The sequence below is a fragment of the Kogia breviceps genome, chromosome 16, assembly GCF_026419965.1.
Source record: "Kogia breviceps isolate mKogBre1 chromosome 16, mKogBre1 haplotype 1, whole genome shotgun sequence".
Classification (NCBI taxonomy): domain Eukaryota; kingdom Metazoa; phylum Chordata; class Mammalia; order Artiodactyla; family Physeteridae; genus Kogia; species Kogia breviceps.
This window is the reverse complement of record NC_081325.1, coordinates 10,375,403-10,397,830: the sequence shown is the minus strand read 5'-3', so window position 1 is coordinate 10,397,830 and position 22,428 is coordinate 10,375,403. Positions and strand designations below refer to the sequence as shown.

The following is a 22,428-nucleotide window of genomic DNA, read 5'->3' as shown; positions in this document are numbered from 1 at the left end:
AAATACCCACTTTTAAAAAAGTAGTCAAGTGCAGCCACTATGGAAAACAGTATGAAGGTTCCTCAAAAAACTAAAAACATAGTTGCCATATGATCCAGCAATCCCACTCCTAGGCATATACCTTGACAAAACTATAATTCAAACAGATACAGGCACCCCTTTATTCATAGCAGCACAATACACAATAGCCAAGATATGGAAACAACTTAAATGTCCATCGACAGATGAATGGATAAACATGTGGTATATATATACAATGGAATACTACTCAGCCATAAAAAGAATGATACAATAATAACTTCATTCTTTTTTATGGCTAATATTCCATTATATATATATATATTCATACCATATCTTCTTTACCTACTCATCTGTTGAAAGACATTTAGGTTGCTTTCATGTCTTGGCTATTGTAAATAGTGCTGCTATGAACACTGGGATGCACGTATCTTTTCAAATTAGAGGCTTTTATCTTTTCCGGACATATGCCCAGGAAAGTGGGGTGAGGGAGGGATGGAGTGGGAGCTTGGGGTTAGCAGATGCAAACTATTATATATAGAATGGAAAAACAACAAGGTCCTACTGTATAGCACAGGGAACTATATTCAATATCCTGTGATAAACCATAATGGAAAAGAATATAAAAAAGAATATACACACACACACACACACACACACCTGAATCACTTAGCTGTACAGCATAAATTACCACAACACTGTAAATCAACTATACTTCAATTAAAAAAAGTAGTCAAGCTTTCACAGAAATATTGTCTATTATCTACCCTCATAATCCACAAAAGGAAATTAAACTTATCTCATTCCTCCCTCAGTATTACTCCTATAGGGAGAGGAATTTTCATTATTCAATTGTTTATTATAAAAATACCCAATTACAAACTGTGTAAGTAAAAGTCAATATATCACAAATATATTTACAAATGAACAGAGCATTCATTAAAATATTAAACAAGAGGGAGAGGAACAAATTAGGAGTATGGGATTAATAGATACAAAGTACTGTATATAAAACAGAAAAGCAATAAGTATTTACTGTATAGCACAGGCATTTATACCTAATATCTTATAATAATCTATATAGTGGAATATAATCTGCAAAAGTCAACCTGAATCACTAAGCTGGTTACACCTGAAAGTAACACAATATTATAAATCAAATATACTTCAATAAAGCAAACAAACAAAAAAACACTGAACGCACTCAAAATCCCTCCCCCTATCCCTAACCCCTAGTTAAGATACACTAGGGGGAAGGACCATGTTACTCTCTCATTAATCATCGAGGATCCAACAGTACAATGCAAATTCATTACAAAGTCAATTGTGAATCATAGCAAAGGTAGGAGAGTTTCAAAAAGTCGCAAGAGGGAAGAGATATGGGAACATATGTATAACTAATTCACTTTGTTGTAAAGCAGAAACTAACACACCATTGTAAAGAAATTATACTCCAATAAAGATGTTAAAAAGAAGTCATTAAAGTGATGTTAGAAAAGAACTGTCAAATCATATGCCAGGCAACTGACCCATTTAACAACAAAAGATGAGAAAATTGACCACAATGATGATACAATATGTACATCATAAGAGAATCATGTGAATAAAGGTTAAAAGATGTGCTCTTGGGAACTGAGGAAGTCTTCCAATGTTTGTTTTTTGGTTTTTTTGCAAAGATTTACCCTTTTCATTAAGTTATAAAAAAAATATGAAGTAAAGGACAGATTTATCCTTTTGGCTAGATTATTAAAAAGTGTGAAGTAAACATTTACCCTTTTGACTAGGTTATAAAAACGTGAAGTAAAGGATAGAGTGATACAATTTTTATCAGGAAAAATACACTCTCAAAAAAGCACACTTCATACTTTCATGGTTATACTTATAACCAATAATTGGTTCAACATAAAGAAGATGGTATCTAATACTACAAAATATTTTTCCCAAGGATAAAGTTCCGATCAAAGCTTTCATTCACTACTAAGAAATTAATTTTAGTCTGCATCTTAAATTAAATTTTAATGTCCTTTTTTAAACTGAAATATAGTTGATCTACACTGTTGTGTTAATTGCTGCTGTACAGCAAAGTATACTTTTTAAGTATAAATTATCCTCAGAGCTACGTCTAGTATCTTGCAAATAGTTCAATAACTCTGTGTACTGCACTGTGTTATCAACGCTTATTTACATTTTCTGTTCTCCTAAGAGGTTATCTTCTTGAGGGCTGTAGCCATGACTCATCTTTGCATTTACAGAACCTAGAACAATGCATAGCACATAGCAGTACACAGAAAATTTTCATGAATTGCATTCAAATTTTAAAATACCTAAGTAATTATTAAATAATTTTAAGATTCTTATTATCGAATTTCTATTCCTCCATATTTACTTTCTATTCAAATACAGGACAAAGGTCACTGAGACACAATATTGCCTTTAAAGATCTCAACTCAAGCAAAGAGAAATAAACCATAGGTACATAACTAAGCACAATGCATGTATGTACTGGAGGACTACAGATAAAATCTGTAGCTGTAAGAATAAGAGCAAGTTTTTTGGAGAAGTCTGTGCCTGAGCCTTGATTTGCAGAAAGGGTTGGATTTGGATGTGTAGAAATGAGAGGGTGAAAACAAAATTAAAGGCAGCAAACCACAGGTACATAAAAGAAAAAAATGTTCAGCTTCATTGAAATAAGCATGGGTAAAGGGTGTGATAAACAGGATTTTTAAATGTATATTTAGGCCCAAATATTAGAAGGGCTTGAATGGCATTATAAAATATATGCGATTTTTTTCTTTCTTACGAGTATAAGCGCCTAAATATTTTTGACCAGGGGAATAACATGATCAGAACTGTGATAGGGAAATTTAACCAACTACAGAGAATAGCATAGTTGAGAGCTAGCGATGGATACAGCAGTAAGAATGGTTAAGAAGGTATGAATAAAAAGAGACATAATTATCTGTAGAAAAGAGACAGAATTATCTGTACTTTTGCAACACGGTGTAACTACAAGCAAATAGTCAAATAAAAATCATGATTTTAGGTCTAAGAAATGCCAACCAGCTTTATTTAATGCTTATTGAGGCTCTCTGCATGTCAGGAAAGAATAGATTTGGGAAAGATTCAGTCTTACATTCACAGAACATGAAAGTTTGAAATTTCTGTTTAGCACTGGAATTGGGACCGGAAACTTGAGAAGGGCCAGAAAACTTAGTTAAGAAGCATGACAAAGATCAGGAGACAAAAAACAAAGAAGAACGTTTCAAGAATAAAGGTGCAATGAGCTGTGTCAAATGATGCAAAAAGGACATATATAATAAAAATTAACATCATTGGATTGGGGGACTTAATTAGACCATTTTTGGAAAACAGTGAAGGCAAATGGCAAAATATGAGTAGTGAGGAGTGACAGGATCAGAGAGACAAAGATACAGATTACTCTTTCTTGAGGTTTGGAGGTTTTAAAAGAAGAGACAAGCATGTGGTTTAAAGGAAAAGCAGAATTAGGAAAAAGTTTTGCATAGGATAGGGTAATCTCATGTTTGTAAGTTGTAAGAATGTGCTAATAATTAACTCTGAACAGATGTTCAAGAGTCAGAACACATGTTCCACAGTCAGAATTTCAAAACAATCTTTAAACTTAGGTAATCTGAACGTTCACCTTGGGAATCTGGTGACTGAGATAGTAACATAAAACAAATAGTGTGCTAGAAAAGAAAGTCTCTAGAACTTACCAAGTACGCATGCTTTTTGCACATAATGGACATTTAACTAATGACCTGCACATGCTTATTATACACAGGGAGTTTCAAACAAAGCCCATCTCTTTTAACATATTTTCATACGTCTCTTAAAAAAAAAAAAAAAATTTCTACTTCACAACTGACAACACCAATACCCTAAAAAATACCAGACCAAGAATCCAACAACTCAACCAACTGCAAGTACTACCAATTTGAAAAAGTAATTATATAGTTTGTTTTCTAAGAAATTTAATATATACATTTAATTTTCATTTTATTGAAAAATAAGATTATCTCCAAAATTAAAGGGGGAAAACTAAACCAGGAAATTATGGGCTCCGCAAAATCTCATTTCTGCTATTGTTTAGTCTAATATCTGAATAGCAACACCAAAAACTAAAACAAATCATAATAAACAGAATTTGGAATAGCTGTTTTAAACACTGAAGTACTATAAATTGATAAAATAATTACAATTAAAAAACAGATGACTGTTTATGTCTAAGGGTTATACATAAGCAGCAATTTTTTAAATAGCAGTAGAAGGAAGCAGAAAATGGAGAGAAAAACTGCAAGTATCCCTAAAAAGTGCCAAATTCTTATACATAAGACTGCTTGAAAAAGAACAGGAAAATCAAGTGTAAAATAACCAAATTATGAAAAACTCATATTGGAATATCATATATACTCTATAGAAGTCCTTTTTCTTTAATTTTCTCAATGATGCTGAAAACTTGTAAAGTTACAGAGTTCAAATATTACAGTACTCTAATATGAAATCTGCAAGACTGGAATATGAATTCATTAGTATCACTGTTAATAACTTGAAATTCTAATTCACTGAGTAATAAGGAATGCTTCTGTCCTAAAATTAACCTCTATCACATCTTTATAAAACTATATGTTTCGGGCTTCCCAGGTGGTGCTGTGGTTGAGAGTCCACCTGCCAATGCAGGGGACACAGGTTCGTGCCCCAGTCCGGGAAGATCCCACGTGCCATGGAGCGGCTAGGCCGTGAGTCATGGCCGCTGAGCCTGCATGTCCGGAGCCATCTCTCCGCAACAGCAGAGGCTACAACAGTGAGAGGCCCGTGTACCGCAAAAAAAAAAAAAAAAAAAAAAAAAATCTACAAACAATAAATGCTGGAGAGGGTGTGGAGAAAAGGGAACCCCCTTGCACTATTGGTGGGAGTGTAAATTGATACAGCCACTACGGAGGACAGTACGGAGGTTCCTTACAAAATTAAAAATAGAAATACCATATGACCCAGCAATCCCACTACTGGGCATATACCCTGAGAAAACCATAATTCAAAAAGAGTCACGTACCACAATGTTCATTGCAGCTCTATTTACAATAGCCAGGTCATGGAAGCAACCTAACTGGCCATCGACAGATGAATAGATAAAGAAGATGTGGCACATATATACAATGGAATATTACTCAGCCATAAAAAGAAACGAAATTGAGTTATTTCTAGTGAAGTGAATGGACCTAGGGTCTGACACACACACACAAACACAAAAAAAAGGTCCTGAAGAACCTAGGGGCAGGACAGGAATAAAGACACAGACGTACTAGAGAATGGACATGGGGAGGGGGAAGGGTAAGGTGGGACAAAGCGAGAGAGTGTAATGTACATATATACACTACCAAATGTAAAACCAATAGCTAGTGGGAAGCAGCCGCATAGCACAGGGAGATCAGCTCGGTGCTTTGTGACCACCTAGTGGGGTGGGATAAGGACGGTGGGAGGGAGGGAGACGCAAGAGGGAAGAGATATGGGGATATATGTATATGTATAGCTGATTCACTTTGTTATAAAGCAAAAACTAACACACCATTGTAAAGCAATTACACTCCAATAAAGATGTTAAAAAAATTAAAATAAATAAATAAGTGCAACTAAGGCATAGAGTATCTGACAAGTTTTACCAAATCTAAAAATAAATAAATCAGCCCTAACTTAGTTTATCAGGAAAAATAAAGTGCCTTAGTTTCCTTATCTGTGAAAGGTTCACATGGTAAATGATTGAGAATATAAACTTAGTTTGATGCTACAGCTTGTTATTTTAAGAATATGGATTATTGAGAGGAGTTTAGACAAGCGTACATCATGTAGTATGACTTTACTTAAGGTTATCTAAGGTTACGATAGCAATAAAATATTCTGAAAATTCTTTTGAAAAAAAAAAAACAAACCAAACAACCCAATCCAAAAATGGGCAGAAGACTTAAATAGACATTTCTGCAAAGAAGATACACAGATTGCCAACAAACATATGAAAGGATGCTCAACATCACTAATCATTAGAGAAATGCAAATCAAAACTACAATGAGGTATCACCTCACACCAGTCCGAATGGCCATCATCAAAAAATCTACAAACAATAAATGCTGGAGGACAGGAATAAAGATGCAGACCTACTAGAGAATGGACTTGAGGACACAGGGAGGAGGAAGGGTAAGCTAGGACGAAGTGAGAGAGTGGCATGGACATATATACACTACCGAATGTAAAATAGATAGCTAGTGGGAAGCAGCCGCATAGCACAGGGAGATCAGCTTGGTGCTTTGTGACCACCTAGAGGGGTGGGATAGGGAAGGTGGGAGGGAGGGAGATGCTAGAGGGAGGAGATATGGGGATATATGTATAAGTATAGCTGATTCACTTTGTTATACAGCAGAAACTAACACACCACTGTAAAGCAATTATACTCCAATAAAGACGTTTAAAAAAAAAAGAGTAAATGCACAGAGATGTGAAAAGTTTGAGTCGCCTGACACACGTCCCAGCTAAAGTCAAACAAAGCAACATTCTGTCTCCCTGCTTCAGTGTTCATTATAATTAACAAATGTCTGTTTGGTGGTCTATTTAGTGCCACATTTTTGCATTTTTATACGTTTTATTGGTGATTCTGTTGTTTAAAATAGCTCCCATGCATACTGCTGAAGTGCTGTTTCGTGTTCCTAAGATCAAGAAGGCTGTATGTGCCTTATGGAGAAAATCTGTGTCACATAAGCTTTTCTCAAGCATGAGTTACAGCGCGCTGTTGGCCATGAGTTCAATGTTAATGAAACAACTATACACTAAAAAAGGTGCCATTAAACAGAACCAGACAAAAAACAAAGTTGTGTACTACTGCAAATAACAAGAATCAACTGTACTATGTCAGCAACCCACAATTCAAATGACAGTTTTAGAACTCTGAAATGTTTCACATACATAAATTTTCCAAGAGGAGACACAAACATTCAAAATTTTTATCTCTTTATCATGGTGGACTTTCTCCTTCCTAAAAGTCAAAGACCACAGAAAGTCATGTTCTATATAGCCATTTTCCTTACATTGATAGCTAAAGCACATAGCTGATATTGTTCTAATGTGATAATTTCATGATAACAGGGTTCCTGTGCCAGCTTCACAATAGCACTCCCAGCAGCAAGTCTCAGACGTGACATATCTGGTTTACTGAAAAATAAGCAAGAAAGAACGTGAATTAGATTTCTAAATGTCTGCACAAAATCATTCCTACTTTGAATATCGAATTTTATAAAAATTCCTCTGGCCAAGAAAAAAAAGGGCAGAAAATGATTTAGTGATACTGAACACCATATTATGTCTCCTTAACTTCTCTAAGATGGTATGTAATGCCACAAAATTCTTGTCCTGAACATAAGTCTATGCTAGTCATTGAATTCTCTTATCCCACACAAAACAGCTTTCGGCCAAGCCTAGAACAAATATATTTGTATGTTTAGTTGTTAGGTCTTAAGTCTTCCACTACAGATTTTTTTTTAATATGTGTTTACTTATATATTAGGCATAAAATATCTTAACTTCCTAATTAGTCAACTAAAACTATGGTGCTAAGTACAAAAGAAGTGGAATGAAAGCAGGTGTAGTGGATAAAACATTAACTACTTTTAGCTAGTATTCAATCTTTGAAATAGCCCCAAGAGCCTATATTTAAGTTTAAGGAAAGAAAATTTTTGCTAAATGGGACATACTTATTAAACAATTAGGAAATTCCTGACTAGTAAATATATTTAAACAATCCTTCCTAATACAGTGACTTGTTAGATGAATTACTAATGTAACTGGACTAATGTAAGGAGGGAAGCTCTAACTTGTTAATTAGGATCCACTATGTAGTTCCATAGTAAAAGATTATTATTTAATATTCATACAACAAATATGTGTCAATTTTATATACGGTACTGAGAGGGACTTAAAAGAGACAAATCTCAGTCTTCCAAGATCTAATGATCTAGTTGGTTTAAGACTCCTCCTTTATCTTTCTAAGGATTTTGTAAAAATATTTACTGAACGTATGCCAACATTAATAAGGTTCTGAAGTTACAGGTCCCAGAGGTGCTTTTCAGTTCATCAACAGCAATAAATCACCCAACCACTGCTAAAGAAAGTCTGATTTTTCTTGTTGGGAGTTGTTTTAGTATAAATAAAAAATAAATAATTACAATACTTTACAACTATGTTTTTGAAGACCCGGTTTAAAAACGGAGACCCAATGAGTGCTCCCGCGCGGGGACACGTCAGGTCTTAGCAGTTGCAGGCTCTGTGGGCACGTACACATGGGGGCTGGGCCGGGCTAGGGTCTGAGCTGCCTCCATAGCTCCCACAGTGGGTCCAGGTGCACGACTACTGTAGTCCTGGGACCTGACTTCAGTGGATCTGCACTGGTGGCCTTGTGGAAACAACTCCTGAGAGACACCAGGGATGACTGCTGGCATACCCACAGTTGACGTGGGGCCGAGGGCAGTACCAACAACAGTGCACTTTGTGAGTCTGCACAACAGATGAAAGGGGACACAAAAGAGCACACTCAGTTGAACAGCTCCAGTGGAAGAACACTCAGTGGCTCCTCTCCCAGTGGGAGCATTCCAAACCCGCCTACCTTGCACCACAGCTTAGAAACGTTATCTGGGGCTTCTACTCCAACAGCTAGGGAGCAGACCCTGCCCCAACAGGGCAATGACAACCACAGAGCAAAGAGAAGGCCCTGGTCAATATCCTGTGCAGGCTCCAGTCACACCTCCTATCAAGGGGATAATGGCCAGCATACACTGAGGAAAGGGGTGGTAGGCATCCATACTAAAAACAGCCCTCACACCAAAAAATATTAAACCCATGCAGGCTACACAGGGATATTCCCACATAAAAATACCCTCCAAGACCACAGTATATAACTGTTTCTCCTAAACTCATAGAGCAAGAGAAATATAAGTAAAATGAAGAAGCAGAGGAATCATTCCCAATGAAAAGATCAAGAGAATTGCCCTGAAAGAACAAACAATGAAACAGACTGCTTCAATATAATAGACACCATGTTCAAAAAGGAGATAATGAAAATACTGAAGGAATTAAGATAGGCTATAGACAGAGATGCAGATTACTGTAAGAAGGACCTAGAAACTATAAGGAGGAGCCAAGAAAAAATAGAGAATTCATTTGAAGAGACGAAAGCTGAACTAAAGTCTATGAATAGCAAAATGAATACTGCAGAAGAAGGAATAAGTGATGTGGAAGATAAAATAATGAAAATCACCCAGTTAGAACAACAGACAGAAACCCAAATGAAAAAAAAAGAACGATATAAAGCATGTCAATATATGCATAATAGGGATTCCAGAACAAGAGGAAAGAGGAAAAGGGATTGAAAATGTATTTGAAGAAATTAAGGCTGAAAACTTCCCAAGCCTAAAGGAAAGAGATATCTAGATACAGGAAGCAAAGACGGTCCTGAACAAGATAAACCCAAACAGACTTACACCAAGGCATATTATAATAAAAATGACAAATGTTAAAGATAAAGAGAGGACTCTACAGGCAGCATGAGAAAAACAAAGTGTTATCAGCTGATTTCTCTACAGAAACATTGCAGGCCAGAAGGGAATGGCAAGATATATTCAAAGTTCTGAAAGGGAAAAATCTGCAACCTAGGATACTCTACCCAGCAAGACTATCACTTACAATAGAAGGAAAGATAAAGAATTTCTCAGACAAACAAAAACTAAAAGAATACAGTAATACTAAACCTATCCTAAAGGAAATACTGAAAGGTCTTCTCTAAGTAGAAAAGATGTAAGAATCCATATGAAAGAGAAAGTCAGAATTGGTAAATCACTTAAATAAGCAAGTACACAGATTAAAAAAAACATCAAAAAATTTCTGTGAAAGTGATGATTACCACAATGAACAGCAAAAGTGTGAACATGAAGATGTAAAAGAGGACATCAAAATCATAAAATGTGGCGGAGGAGAGTAAGAAAACATACATTTTTTTTGGAATTTGTTTGAGCTTGTATGACTACCAGTCTAAAGTAAGGAGATATAGGAAAAGTGTTATCATATTTGAAAAACAGGGCAACCACAAATCAAAAACATACAATAGATTCACAAAAACAAAAAGGAAGAGAACATAAGAATAACACAAAAGAAAATCATCAAACCACAAAAGGAAAAAGGAAAAGAAAGGGACAAAGAAGAAATATAAAATCAATGGGAAAACAAGGTTTAAAATGGCAATAAATACATATCTATCAATAATTACCTTAAATGTCGATGGACTAAATGCTCCAATCGAAAGACACAGAGTGGCAGATTGGATTAAAAAAAACAAAACAAGAGCCTACAATATGCTGCCTACAAGAGACCTACTTTAGGGCAAAGGACACACACAGATTGAAAGTGAGGGGATGGAAAAAGATATTTCATGCAAACAGAAATGACAAGAGACCGGGGGTCAAAATACTCATATCAGACAAAACAGACTTTAAAACAAAGGCTATAAAGAAAGATAAAAAAGGATACTATATAATGATAAAATTATATTTATTAATTATTAATCATTATATTTATTAATGATAAAAAGGAGAGAATATTACACTTCCCAACATATATGCACCCAATATAGGAGCACCCAAATACATAAAACAAATACTAACAGACATAAAGAGAGAAACTGACAGGAATACAATAATAGTAGGAGACTTTAACACTCCATTCATATCAATGGACAGATGTTCAAGACAGAAAATCAATAAGGCAACAGAGATCCTAAATGATACAACAGAACAGTTAAACTTAATTGATATCTTCAGTACATAACATCCAAAAAAAGCAGAATACACATTGTTTTTAAGGGCACATGGAACATTCCCTAGGAGAGACCACATACTAGGGCACAAAACAAGCCTCAACAAATTTAAGCATCTTTTCTGACCACAATGGCATGAGACCAGAAATCAACCACAGAAAAAGAATGAGAAAAAAACAATTACATGGAGACTAAACAATATGCTACTAAAAAACCAACAGGGCAACAATGAAATCAAAGAAGAAATTTTAAAATGCTTTGAGGCAAATAACAATGAAAACACAACCATACAAAATCTACAGGATATAACAAAAGTAGTTCTTAGAAGGAAGTTCATAGCAATACAGGTCTTCTTTAAGAAACAAGAAAAATCTCAAATAAACAACCTAACCCACCACCTAAAAGAATTAGAAAAAGAAGAACAAACAAAACCTAAAGTCAGCAGACTGAAGGAGATAATAAAGATCAGAGAGGAAATAACTAAAGTAGAGATTTAAAAAACAATAGAAAAAAATCAATAAAACCAAGAGCTAGTTCTTTGAAAGGGTAAACAAAATTGACAAACCTCTGGCCAGGCTCACCAAGAAGAAAAGAGAGAAGACATAAATAAACAAAGTAAGAAATAAAAGATGAGAAATCACAGCTGATACCACAGAAATACAAAAAAAATAATAATAAGAGAATACTTGAACAATAATGTGAACCTAGAAGAAGCGGACAACTTTCGAGAAACATACAGCCCACCAAAACTGAATCAAGAAGAAACAGATAACTTGAACAGGCCAACCACTAGAATGATATAGAATCTGAGAAAACAAACAAACTCCTACAAATGAAAGTCCAGGACCAGATGGCTTCACTGGGGAATTCTACAAAACATACAAAGAAAAACTTATACTGATCCTTCTCAAACTCTTACAAAAGACTAAAGAGGAAGGACCACTCCCAAAGACATTCTATGAAGCCACCATCACCCTGATATCAAAACCAGACAAACACACCACCATAAAGCAAATTATAGGCCAATATTTTTGATGAACAGACACAAAAATTATAAACAAAATATCAGCAACCTGAATCCAACAACAAATAAAAAAGGTCATACACCATGATCAGGTTGGATTCATCCCAGGGTCACAAGAATGGTTCAACATATGCAAATCAATGTGATACATCACATGAACAAAAGAAAGGACAAACACCACATGATCATCTCAGTAGATGCAGAAAAAGCATCTGATAAAATTTAACATCCCCCATTCATGATAAAAACCCTTATGAAAGTGAGTATAGAGGGAGCATAGCTCAACATAATAAAAGCTATTTATGACAAACACACAGCCAATATAATACTCAACAGTGAAAAGCTGAAAGCCTTCCTGTTAAAATCTGGAACAAGACAAGGATGCCCACTCTCACCACTTCTCTTCAACACAGTATTGGAAGTTCTAGCTGAAGCAACCAGAGAAGGAAAAGAAATAAAAGCTATTCAAATTGGTAAGGAAGAGGTAAAATTATTGTTATACACACATAATGATAATTATCAGACAGCCCAGAAATAAACACACACACCTATGGACAATTAGTCTTCAACAAAGGAGACATGATATTATATGTAGAAAACTCTAAGGACTCCACACAAAAAGTACTAGAACTGATAAATGAATTCAGCAAAGTAGTAGGATACAACATTAACATAAAAAATTAGTTGCATTTCTTTACACTAACAATGAAATATTAGAAAGGGAATGTGAACAAACAATCCCTTTTAAAACTGTACCCCCCAAAATAAAATACTTAGGAATAAACCTGACCAAGGAGGTGAAAGACTTATATGCTGAGAACTACAAAACATTAACAAAGGAAACTGAAGATGATTCAAAGAAATGGAAAAACATCCCATGCTCTTGGATTGAAAAGAATTAATATTGTTAAAATGGCCATACTACCCAAAGCAGTCTACAGATTTAATGCAATCCCTATCAAATTACCCATGACATTTTTCACAGAACGAAAATAAATAATCCTAAAATGTATATGGAACCATAAAAGACCCAGAATTACCAAGGCAATCCTGAGGAAGAAGAACAAAGCAGGAAACCCTCCCAGACTTCAGATAATACTACAAGGCTACAGTAATCAAAACAGCAAGATACTGGCACAAAAAGAGACATATGGATCAACAGAACAGAACAAAGAACCCAGAAATAAACCCACATACTGAATCTTCAAGAAAGGAGGCAAGAATATACAATGGGGAAAAAGCAGTTTCTTCAGCAAGTGGTGTTGAGAAAGCTGGACAGCTGCATGTGAGTCAATGAAGTTAGAACACACCCTCACGCCATACACAAAAATAAACTCAAAATGGCTTAAAGACTTAAAGACAAGATACCATAAAACTCCTAGAAGAGAACAAAGGTGAAACATCCTCTGACATAAATTGTACCAATGTTTTCTTAGGTCAGGCTCCCAAGGCAACAGAAACAAAAGCAAGAATAAACAAATAGGACCTAATTAAACTTAAAAGCTTTTGCACAGCAAAGGAAACCACAAACAAAATGAAAAGACAACCCAGAGACTGGGAGAAAATATTTGCAAATGACTCAACTGACAAGGGCTTAATCTCCAAAATATACAAACAGCTCATACAACTCCACAACAAAAAAACAAACAACCCAATCAAAAAATGGGCACAAGAACTAAATAGACATCTCTCCAAAGAAGACATACAGATGGCCAATAGGCACATGAAAAGATGCTCAACACTGCTAATTATTAGGGAAATGCAAATCAAACTACAATGAGGTACCACCTCACACTGGTCAGAATGGCCATCATTAAAAAGTCTACAAATAACAAATGTTGGAGAGGTATGGAGAAAAGGGTACCCTCTTACGCTATTGGTGGGAATGTAAATCGGTAAAGCCATTATGGAAAACAATATGGAGTTTCCTCAAAAAACTAAAAACAGAGTTGCCATATGATCCAGCAATCCCACTCCTGGGCATATACCCAGACAAAAACTGTAATTCAAAAAGATACATGCACCCCTATCTTCACAGCAGCACTATTTACAATAGCCAAGACATGGAAACAAGCTAAATGTCCACCGATAGATGAATGGATAAAGATGTGGTATATATAATGGAATATTAATGGAATACTACTCGGCCATAAAAAAAAGAATGAAATAATGCCATTTGCAGCAACACAAATGGACCTAGAGATTATCATACTAAGCAAAGTAACTCAGAAAGAGAAATACAAATACCATATGATATCACTTACATGTGGAATCTAAAATATGACACGAATCAACATTATCTATGAAACAAAAACAGACTTACAGATATAGAAAATAAACTTCTGGTTGCCAAGGGGGAGGAGGTGTAGGGGAGGGAAGGATCGGGAGTTTGGGATTAGTAAAGGCATACTTTTATATATAGGATGGATAAACAAGGCCCTACTGTATAGCAGAGGGAACTATATTCAATATCCTGTGACAAAATACAATGAAAAATAATATGAAAAGATATATATATATAAAAATGTTTACCTGAGTCACTCTGCTGTACAGCAGAAATTAACATACCACTGTAAATCAACTATACTTCAATAAATTTTTTTTTTAAAAGCAGACCCAATGTAATTCAAATACATGTGCAGAATTCAAGTACACACATGATTTTGTTAAAGAATACCATGGATAAAAACAGGTGAGGGACTTCCCTGGTGGCACAGTGGTAAAGAATCCACCTGCCAATGCAGGGGACATGGGTTCAAGCACTGGTCCGGGAAGATCCCACATGCCACACAGCAACTAAGCCTGTGCACCACAACTACTGAGCCTGCACTCTAGACCCTGTGAGCCACGACTACGGAGGCCATGTGCCACAGCTACTGAAGGCCGCACACCTACAGCCTGTGCTCCACAACAAGAGAAGCCACCACAATGAGAAGCTCGTGCACCGCAACGAAGAGTAGTCCCTGCTCGCCTCAACTAGAGAAAGCCTGCGCACAGCAACGAATGCAATCAAAAATAGATTAAAAAAAAAACCAAACCAGGTGAGATCTAAATATGCACATAAATAATGTAATTAATAAATTTAAGACAAAACATATTAATACTAAAGAAATTTTTCTCTTTAATTATTATGTAAATATTGAACACTAGCATGTAATTATAAGAGTAGAAGGTAAAGACAACTAATTAGACTGAAGGAAGGTAAATAAATGAACTATACATGTGGAATGCTTTACAGAGTTTTCTTATTATTTGATTTGTTTGAGAAGAATGTGCTACTGTTAATATTCTATGCCAAAAGTATAGCATGAGCAAAACATATAAGAAAAGAAACAAAGATGGAAAAGTATTAAGCAGCTGGCAATCACCATTTATATTTTGCCCTAAGACTTGAAGCTAGATACATAAGTTAAGGTGGGGGAAATTATTCTCACATGTTTTATTACCAATAAGAGACAATAAATGGCACTTGTGTTTTCACAGAGGACAAACTTCTAAATTTTAGCTAACCTTGACATAATAACCACTACCACCATCAATACTTCTAATCACTATGTGCTGGGCAGTGTTCTAAATACATTAAATATACTAACTTATTTGATTATCATAATAGCTAGATGATGTGTTTTATAGATGAGGAAACTGAGGTACAGAGAGGTTAAAGTAACTTGCTGAAAGGCACCTTGCTGCTAAGAGGTGGTGCCAGGATTTGAATCTGGGCTCCAGAGCTCATGTTTTCAGTCACTATACTATACATCTCTCAAACAAAACAAAATAATCAAAAAGGTATGTGTATTTTTAAAAATTTGCATCAAGTGCATTTTTCACGTTTGCATATATTTATACTTCTGGAAACAGATTCAGTAAGTTGCCTTCTATCCAGTCTGTTCTTTTAGCTTTAGACATTAACAAGAATGTAAAACATGAGTTATTGATTGGTACACTAACATTTTCACATTAGATATTCAAAAAAGTAAACATCTATTGTTTAAAATACTTAAGATTGTACAGCAGTACCTTGCACTAGACAAGAGACTGTCACTTTGAAATAACCACTATACAAAAGCCTATTACAATAAAAATATATGCCTACCTACAAAGAATTATTATCTTTTAAAAAAGAAACCATCATTCAACAATTACACCAGACATTAAAATAGTGTGTAATCCAAAGAACTCTGAAGTTGTAATTACATACCTAATTTTCCCCTGTTCTGTCAAGTCTCCATCACTATGCAGTATTGTTGTGAGCAATCTTAAAGTAGAAGTTCCTGATTTACTGTGATTATTTTTCATTCCAAGTAGCCATCGAACCATCATTTTAATAGCCTGAATCTATTTAAAATACAAATTGACAAATAAAATATTGCTACCATTTAAAGAAATTCTATATCAGCCTTGAAAAAGAATGAAGAAGTGTTTTTAACAGATGCTTTTTAAGAAAAGGAAAGAAAAAAATTATTTTTTTCTGCACGTGTGAAGATAACTTTGAATGTTTTAAATTAAAGATGTCTCACCCCCAGGTAGTTGACAAATGAATGATTTATCTAAAAACTGGTACTTTTTGCTTTTTAAAAAATGTTTCCCCAACAAACACTCTACCCTTTAGAACCCACAGTAAAATCGTGCTAACTTCCCTAGTCCACAAAGATCCCGACTGAAAATTATATTCATCTTTTGTGTCTAAGAGTTGATACCACCTTACATTTGTACTGCATTTGACAATTATGAAGTACTTAGTACTTTAAAACCTGTTACTGCCTCTAAGGCTTGCAACAGCCCTTTTCAAAGGGGTGCATATTATCTCTTTTTCACATATTATCTTAATTTTTACAGAACTGAGGCTCCGGAGCTAAATGGGTTTTGAACAGTGGCATGTGGCTAACAGTCTTAAGATCCTCTTCTTGGGCCACTTGGTAACCATGAACTTAAGCGTAGGCGGCCTGCCTTCTAGTGCAGTGCTGCCCAATTATACAAAACTGCTGCTTGAGACCAATGCTGAGAAAACAGGTTTATACTGGAACTCAAAAGTTTCAAGCATCATTCAATGATGCTAAAGGAAAGACTGCCCTACAGGTCTGGAGAAATAGTATCAGAATCTGAAGCTGCAATAATGTGACAAAGTAGTTCACAATATGAAACATAAGCAAATACACACACAACGCAATGATTTGCAAGAAATTACAATTAGAAAAACAATATTTAATATATTTGTTCCTGGCCTTTATACCTTGGACAGTGGCTTGATATGAGGTCTACATTACAGAGAACAGACAGTTTTAGTAAAGCAATACTTTACAGCTGTGATGAGCAATTCTTTACCCATAACTCCTAATTCAAGAAATTACAGGTTGAATTTTTTTTAATAAAAATAAAAAAGTATATCAAATCCCATGGAAAAGATGAATCGTCTTAAAACCTGGACGACCATCTTTGCTGAATAGGAGAATGTACATAAGAAAACCAGCACTGCCTTTTCCCATTAAAAGGCGTGTATCTAAGAAGCAGCAACATGGAGGAAGTTTTCAAACTTTGTTTTCCAAACTAGATTATGAGCAGCTGCCCACAGGCCTCAAGTTTCTCATTACTGCCCTACACTCTCACAGCACAGAGGATAATGTCATATAATAAATATAAAAACCTGAATGATTTTAATAGCCGTATCTTCATAACAGGAACAGACATTTTAACACCTATAATAATAATACAGTATATTAAATATATTAAAATCAACAGATCTATGCATATCACTCACTTTGACCATTGTCTCAGGTGAAACTTCTTCATCCGGAACCCAAAGCTTAGTTGTCTTTTTTCCTGGAAGCTAAACAAAAATTAAGGACTTTAAAACACAAATACACATTCTCATGTGTAATTAATATTTAGTGAATGAATGAAATTTTTATCTTCTGCAACAACAGTCATTATACATGATTATGTTTTCTGTTACTTACTCAAAAAGGGTGAAAGGCCTGTCTTCACTGGCACTACAAATGAACCTTATACATCCATCACCAGCTGGTTCTTTGTAGGTGTGAGATAGGACCAACTTTAACCACTTATATATATATATATATATATATATATACTTCCTTACTCAATCCCCTTTAAGTCTGCTGTTTCAATTATTTAAAGCAGTTGGCAAGGACTAAGATAAAAATCAATGGAGCCAAAAAGTGTACAGATGACCCTTGAACAAGACAAGTTTCAACTGCGCAGGTCCACTTATACGTAAATTTTTAAATGAACACATGCTACAGTAATACACAATCCACAGCTGATTGAATCAGAAATGTCCGTGGATAGGGAGGAACCACATACAGAGAGCTGACTACAGATTATATTAGGATTTTCCATGACACAAAGGGTTGGCACCTTTAACTTCCATGTTGCTCAAGTGTCAGCTATAGTTCATAAATGATGAAGGAAAAGGTATCTGCAAAAAATCTTGAGCAAGGAACAATTATAAAGGTTTGCAGAAGTAACAGAAAACATACATTAGTGTCTTCCTACTTATATCCCACCAAAATGGCAACAAACACACACACACGCACATGCACGTAAACACACACCAGTTAGCTGGGCCGGAAAACAAAAGGGGCCCCCCAAAAAAGCAAAACCAAAGAAAAATTTCAAAAAACAAAATTTACAGTAAAAAAAAATTAACAGAGGTAAGAGGGCTTACAACTCCAGAAAAACACAGAAGGAAACACCCTCCAAAAAGTCTTTTTTTTTTTTTTTTCAGCACAATCATAGTATAACCCTGAGATGATAAACTGAAGGTATTAAGAAATGTGAATTTATAGTAGCAGCCAGGAAATTAAATAAGGTGACAAAAGAGCTGAACCCAATCTTGGAATACTGGAGATCCCATTTTTACCTCAACCTGACATGAGTAATTTCCAGTTGGAAACAGAAATCAAAGAGCACCTCAGGTAACCCTTTGGCAACAGGATAGGTAGCTCAAACACCCAGAAGGCAAACTCCCCAAACACACAGAGCTGTTTACAAACAGCTTAAGAATTAATTCTTCAGCTAAGAAATGCCTTCAAAGTGTGAAGTGAAAAAAATGAAATGAGGATCTCATTAGAAACATACTGATGAAATTTCTGAACTAACAATATCCAAAAAATCTCAAAGCTTGCATGGAGGAACCTACCAAAAAAGAAACAAGAACCATATCAACTTCAGATTTCTTTATATGCCAAAAAACAATATTCTGAATTTTCTGTTAGCCAAGTGACTTGAAAAATAGAATTCTAATCTTCAAGAATGAGGAGGAAAACATTTTCAGAAATCAGAGAGAAAGCTTCCAAATTACGAGCCATTTTGAACAAATTATTCAAAGATGCACTCCACTAAAATATTTAATTCACAAGAAAATTCAATCAGCATAAACTATTACAAACAGAAAATAAAAAAGTTATCATAAGTAAGACCAATAGACAGGTTCAAACAAAAACGTTATCTTAAGTAAGACCAATAGGTTCAAAAATAATAAATGAAACCACAACAGATACAAAACAACCAGACAGAAAAAATCTAAAACTAATGGACAAATACACTAGTCAAGATCTAAAAGCATTTCAACGGGATATGGATTTATATTGGATACTAATGTAAAAAGGATATTGATGTACTTTTCTTTAATCTTACATCATAAGATATAAAATTCATGAGCATCTGTAAAACTAGCAGTATAATATAAAAACAAACCAAAACAAAAATGATTTTTAAAAAAAAGAACATTGAAAACTTCATCATCACAGCAGTAGACTTGAACATACCTCTTTCAAAAACTGACAGATGAAAAAAGGTAAGTACAGGAAATTCATATAGAAATATAAAAAAATACATAGAGATAAACTATTTAAGGATAAAAAAATCAAAACTGGCCTTTCTCATAATTATGATGAAAAGTAAAGAGAAAAGAGTTTAGAAAGACAAGATGATATGAGATTAAAAACTACAAAATAATTCCCCAAATCCACCACAAAACAAAATAATTTTAAAAACTGAAATACCTAACATGTTGTATAGGAGAAATATTTAAATTTTCTTTACAGAGAAAATTATAAAACTTTAATGAAAGACACATTGTAGATGAGCAAACAAAGCAATGGGAAAGAATAGAGGCTGTGTATGATATAAATGTTAGCACTGCAGATGACTGGAAGAAGGAGAGATCATTCCATAAATTCTGCTGGGAAAGTTGGTTACCCTAATGGACAGTAGAAAAAAATGGAATCCTTAAGTCAACGCATACAAGAAAAAGCAAACAAATTAATTCCAGATGGAATAAAAATTTTATGTGTGAAAAGAAAACTTTAAAACATTTAGAACATATGGGAGACTATTTTTATGACAATGGCATAGGAAATGATTTCTTAAACAAGATATAAAAGTATTAACTACAAGAGAAAAGAATGATAAATGTAGTTAAATTAAAATTAATAACTTTTGTTCAAAGGACACAATGGAGTAAAAAGACACACCATAAATGAGATTTTATGCATTTTATGAACATACTTCAACATGTACCTGAAAAAATACTAGTGTGTGTAAAGATTACCTATGAGAAAAAGACAAACAACCCACGAAAAAAATGCAAAAGAAAAGAAAAGGAATTTCAGAATGGAGGCAACATGAATGATGACTAGACATATAAACTTTTTTAGTAACCAGGGAAATGCAAATTAAGACTATACTGAGACACTGTGTTATAACTAATTAGATGGGCAAAAATTAAGAAATCTGACGATAATGTGTGTTATATTATACACTGCTGAGAGGAAAATAAGTTTTAACAACCATCTTCAAAAATAATTCAGCTAAAAAGTGAAAAGTTAAATATGTGTACAAACTGATGTTCATCACTATATCACTCTTGTGAATGTAACCTGGAGAAATTTGTGCTCATATGCATCAGAAGGCCTCTATAAGAAATTCACAGGAGCACTGTTCAAAAGAGGAAAGAAATGGAAAAACTCCAAATGTCCATTAGGAGAATAAGAGATATTTCACACAGTGATATAATACAGAGTCATGAATGAATGAACTACAGCTAGACTTGACAACAAGGGTTATTCTAAGAAACATATCCATAATGATAATATCAAGTCACCCAATAATATATATGATATAAAATAACTCTTATAAACTTCAAGAACAAGCAAAATTAAACAAGTACATGTTCAGAGATAAATATATGGTAAAATGGTGTTTTGTTTTAGTTAGGGAATAATAAACCAAAATTCAACAAAGTGGTTACCTGGGGCAGGAAAGAAACAGGAAGAAAAGTTTGGAGAATAATAAAACCAGGTGCTAACAATTCATGGGTGTTGAATCTTTGCAGGCAAAGTTTCAAAAGAGGAGAATAATCAAGAGATTTGAGTCTGGCACTAAAATTGCTTTTCTTATATAAATGATGGCTGATTCTGAAAGTGAAAAAGGGTTAAAAGGTTGAGCAATGTTTTCATCACTGTCACAGAGGTAGAAGGAAAATAAAGTGGAATTCTTAGTTCAATAAAGAGTAGAGTCCTTGTTAAACACCCTAGACTTGTGAGGGGATCACAAATAAAAACATCCTAGACATAAAAGTGACCAGAAAAAGAATGAGCCTGGGCAAAAACTGAAGCCTAGCTTCCAATCACTTCAGTCTTGACTGAATGAATGTGATCTGACAGTAGTAGCTCAACTGCCTGTCAGAAGCAAAAATAAATCCTGTTTGGAAGAATTATAAAATCATCCAGAGCCTCAAATTATCTCTACAATTTTTTGTTCACAAAGTCTACAGCTCAATCAAAAATAACATGTGTGCAAGATAAGACTTGACCAAAAATCAAGTGAAAAACAGACAAGAGAAAAAGAGCCCCTGGAGATGCAGATATTGAGGCTAACACACATAAACTTTAACATAATTAAAGATGTTCAAGGATTAAATGATAAGAAAAAGAATTTTGGCAGGGAACTCAAAACTATATTTAAAAACTAAAGGAAATTACAGAATAAAAATATATTAAAACTGCAATTAAGAATTCATATTTATAGGTTTAACATAAGATTAGACAAATCCGGAGAGAATGAGTAAATTCAAAGATGGGTCAGAAGAAAACAAAACTGAAGCATGAGCAGGCTGAAACAGGTATACCTCTGAGATACTGCAGGTATGGTTCCAAACAACCACAAGAAAGCAAATGTTGAAATGAAATGAGTTACACAAATTTTTTGGTTTCCCGGTGCATAGAAAAGTTATGTTTACACTATAACATGGTCTATTAAATGTGCGATAGCATCATGTCTAAAAAAACAATGAACATACCTTACAAAATACAAAACAATACAAAAATATAAAAAGAAAAAGCTATTACAATAGCAACTATTAATAGTAATGACTATTTGGGTCTTTTGCCCATTTAAAAAAATTGTCTTTTTGTTGAGTTGTAATCATTCTTTTATAGAGTCTAGATAAGTCTCTTATCAGATATATGATTTGCAAATGTTTTCTCCAATTCTGTAGGC

The 22,428-nt window shown here is 34.4% G+C and overlaps 1 protein-coding gene across 9 annotated transcripts in view; it reads right to left on the bottom strand.

The window, feature by feature from the left end:
- The window catches only part of PDS5B (PDS5 cohesin associated factor B), a 183,483-nt gene that overhangs the window by 18,917 nt on the left and 142,138 nt on the right, over positions 1-22,428 (bottom strand). For all 9 annotated transcript variants that reach the window (XM_059041609.2, XM_067016965.1, XM_059041611.2 and 6 more), the window contains exons 22-24: positions 17,663-17,731; positions 16,106-16,242; positions 7,111-7,234 (exon numbers count right to left, since the gene is read on the bottom strand). In XM_059041609.2, coding sequence (XP_058897592.1) covers positions 7,111-7,234; positions 16,106-16,242; positions 17,663-17,731 — 330 coding nt within the window. The remainder of the gene's footprint in view (positions 1-7,110; positions 7,235-16,105; positions 16,243-17,662; positions 17,732-22,428) is intronic.